Source organism: Pterocles gutturalis, unplaced genomic scaffold (assembly GCF_000699245.1).
Source record: "Pterocles gutturalis isolate BGI_N339 unplaced genomic scaffold, ASM69924v1 scaffold8303, whole genome shotgun sequence".
In the NCBI taxonomy this organism is placed as follows: Eukaryota; Metazoa; Chordata; class Aves; order Pterocliformes; family Pteroclidae; genus Pterocles; species Pterocles gutturalis.
The window spans coordinates 31,530-34,464 of record NW_010117950.1 but is presented as its reverse complement, the minus strand read 5'-3'; the positions used below and the strand labels follow the sequence as shown (position 1 = coordinate 34,464).

The 2,935-nt window shown below is 54.3% G+C and overlaps 1 protein-coding gene across 1 annotated transcript in view; it reads right to left on the bottom strand.

Annotated features, from left to right (window-relative positions):
• Window positions 1-1,273: 1,273 nt before the first annotated feature.
• Window positions 1,274-2,935, bottom strand: part of LOC104463611 (disabled homolog 2-interacting protein-like) — a gene marked incomplete at its 3' end in the record, with an annotated part of 26,713 nt that continues 25,051 nt past the window's right edge. Inside the window, exons 7-8 of the mRNA XM_010076005.1 lie at window positions 2,065-2,266; window positions 1,274-1,452 (exon numbers count right to left, since the gene is read on the bottom strand). Of these exons, the coding sequence (XP_010074307.1) occupies window positions 1,274-1,452; window positions 2,065-2,266 (381 nt within the window). The remainder of the gene's footprint in view (window positions 1,453-2,064; window positions 2,267-2,935) is intronic.

Genomic DNA, 2,935 nt, shown 5'->3' with positions numbered 1-2,935 from the left:
ACCACAGACACCTCCCGGGCCTCTGCCACCCCAGCTGGGTCTGCTCCTCACCCTGACGGCACCTCTCCGCCTTTCTGAGCCGGCTGGATCCACACCGCGCTCGTGTGCCCTGCTCTCTGCCCGGGCTCTAAGCTCCCGGGGGCACGCGGGCCAGTATTTGTACAGCACGGAGCACCCCGGGGGCCTGACCCAGAGCAGCCCTCCAAGGGCCAGGCAGGAGCTCTAACAGCAGAGCGAAAGCCTCACCGCTGAAGGTTACCCACCCCTTCCTCCTGCTGGAACACACTTCATGCAATATTGATTTCTCAGGGATAGGAAGAAAGAGCTTTGCAGTAGCTTAACATGAATATACCGCTGATCAAAGATCAAAAGATCAAAATATACTGCTTGCATTGTAAGCAAGTATTTGGGTGAAAGCATATCGTCAGAAATCCTCTATAGCATTAGACTTAAATAATTGTACCTCATGCTGGGACGCATTAGAGATGAAAGCGCTGATTAGAGCGAGTCCAGCGCCATTGCTGCCTTTCATTCCTAATTAACCTGTTAAATATTATGGAGTTTTCACTTGCAAACTAGCACAGGCTTTCAATTTGTGTGGGCTCCATTTAATTTTCCACAAACAGAAACATTACAGGTCTGGAGCAGAGTCATCTTCCCCATGAATGAAACTCCGCCCGTAATGAGCGCAAGAAGTATGTTGGGTGACTGTGTCTGTGAATCACTGCTCGTCATTAAATCCACCCAGTATTATAAAAACTGGACAGAGCAGACTGGAATTGATGGTTAGGCCTCTACAGCTTGGCAACTGTTAGAGAAACGTCCAGATTTGGATCTCAGCACGTACCCTATGTCTTACAAAGATGGATAAGGCCAATCCTATAAATCTTGCATACTCAGAGACCTAATGACCTTAATGGCGACATCCATCACTTTGAGGTTAGCACAAAGAAACCCTCCAGTCCTCAGAGGATGAACATTTTGCTTCTGCAGCCACATCTCAAGAGCTGAGACCAGAACCGCCAAGTTCTGGGTTTCCCAGACCACATCCCCAGTTTTGGCTCCCAAGGGACCCAGAATGGAGCCGTGCGCTGGCACTGCTGCCCGGTGCTCTGTCTAGATGCAGAGCTGACCTACATCCAGGATCAGTTCTGTGATCAGAAAGCCTGGCCAACGGACCAGGCAACTCCACACAACCTCATCCTGCCCGTCCCTGCCAGTGCTCAGGTTTTGGCCGGAGATGCTGTGGCCAGGCCACCGTTCGTGCTCTTACCCAGACAAGTCATTCTCTATCACCATTTTCTGTAGTCCCGCCGAGATGCTGTTGCCAGCGTTAGGCGTGGATGCGGTGTGATCGGCCGTGACCGAGACCTGCACGCAGGCTGGGTTACTGAGCGCCGAGTTGACGTCCCTCAGGATCCGAGGCAGGGGCCCGAGTTTTGTTGCAGTGCCCTGGGCAGAAGAGAGCGCAGAACTACTGCCAACATCCTGTATTTTTGCTAGAGAACTGTGGGCTTTGCCATCTGTTGGACAGTCTCTTCAGTAAATCACATCAACAACATTCATTTTCTCCATCATCCACCCCCCACCACTGAGGCTATGGGATGTCCTTTGGTTTAGAAACCTTTGCTGCTGTGGGGCAGAGGACACAAGCCTGATTAACAAAGTTCAGATACAGAAGACGACAGCTACAGCCAAGCTTGGTCCAAGGCTCTTGAGAAAAATCCTTTTAATTAAAAATAAACCTTTTGAATCTGCTGGGACAGACAAAACCCTGGTGTTCAGCAGATCTGCTTCTCACCCCACCTGCCCTCCACCCCCACCCACCCAGGACAAGCAGCAAAGGAGGGACAGGGCTACACGCACCGTCCTCAGAGGAGGATGTAAAGAATGAGCAGCACGTGCAAAGGCTGGGGAAGCGCCAAGGGTCAGTGACAGCCCTGCTGGGCACAGACACAGCTACGGGACTGATCCCTGCTGGACACAGGGAGGTGTGTGGTGTGGTACAGACACCCAGCACTGGCCAGCTGTGCTCCCCCCAAAGCCCCTGCCACCCCCGTGTACCTGCTCCAGCTGCGAGATGACCTCCCAGAGCAGCGAGTGCAGCGTGGAGAGCTCCCGGCCCAGGTCGATGTAGCCTTCAAAGCCTGCTGTGTTGGAGATGGTTTCGGGATTGGAAATCTCCAGCAGAAATCTCTGCATGTTAGTCCATTCGTGTTCTAGGAACTGATTCATAAAGGACATGTACTCCTCTTTGCTGCCAAACCTGCCAAGACAGCAACACGTGTTTCAGGTACGTCCTGTAGCCAGAAGGGACCAGTCAACAGAGCAGGGAGGGACGTGCGCGGGGAGGAACCCACAGCCTGGCTCTGGCATGCGAACCCTTCAAAGCCTTTGGCATCATCAGGTTGCCAGTAGGCACCTGGTACCTCACTGAACATGGAACCAAAACTAACCCAGCCAAGCCCTCGCCAGCATGGGATCTCTGCCGCAGAAATGAAGGTGAAAGCCAGAGAACAAAGCCGTCGTGCAATGGAGTGTGTCCTACCGCTGGGTCAGGGCACAGCCTCGAGAAACAGGACCTGTCACTGGAAATACAGAACTCCTAACAGCAAGCACCCTCGACTGACTGATGCCCAGTGACTGATGGCAGCAGGAACCCTGCGTTCCTGCTCTTCCACGGGCACCGAGGCTACACCCCGCAGTGCTGCTGCCCCAGCACAGCCACTCTGGGGTCCGCCCCGGAGAGCCACAGCCACAGCCGGGCCAGCCCCTTTGTCCCCTTGAGAGCCACAGCCACAGCCGGGCCAGCCCCCTTGTCCCCTCGGGCTCCCTGCACCCTCCTCCCTCCAAGCACATCGCTCAGCCTTTGCTCTCACTCGGATGTCGTGTTTAGGGCACGGCGGGGGGGGGCCCATGGTTGAGCCATAACAGT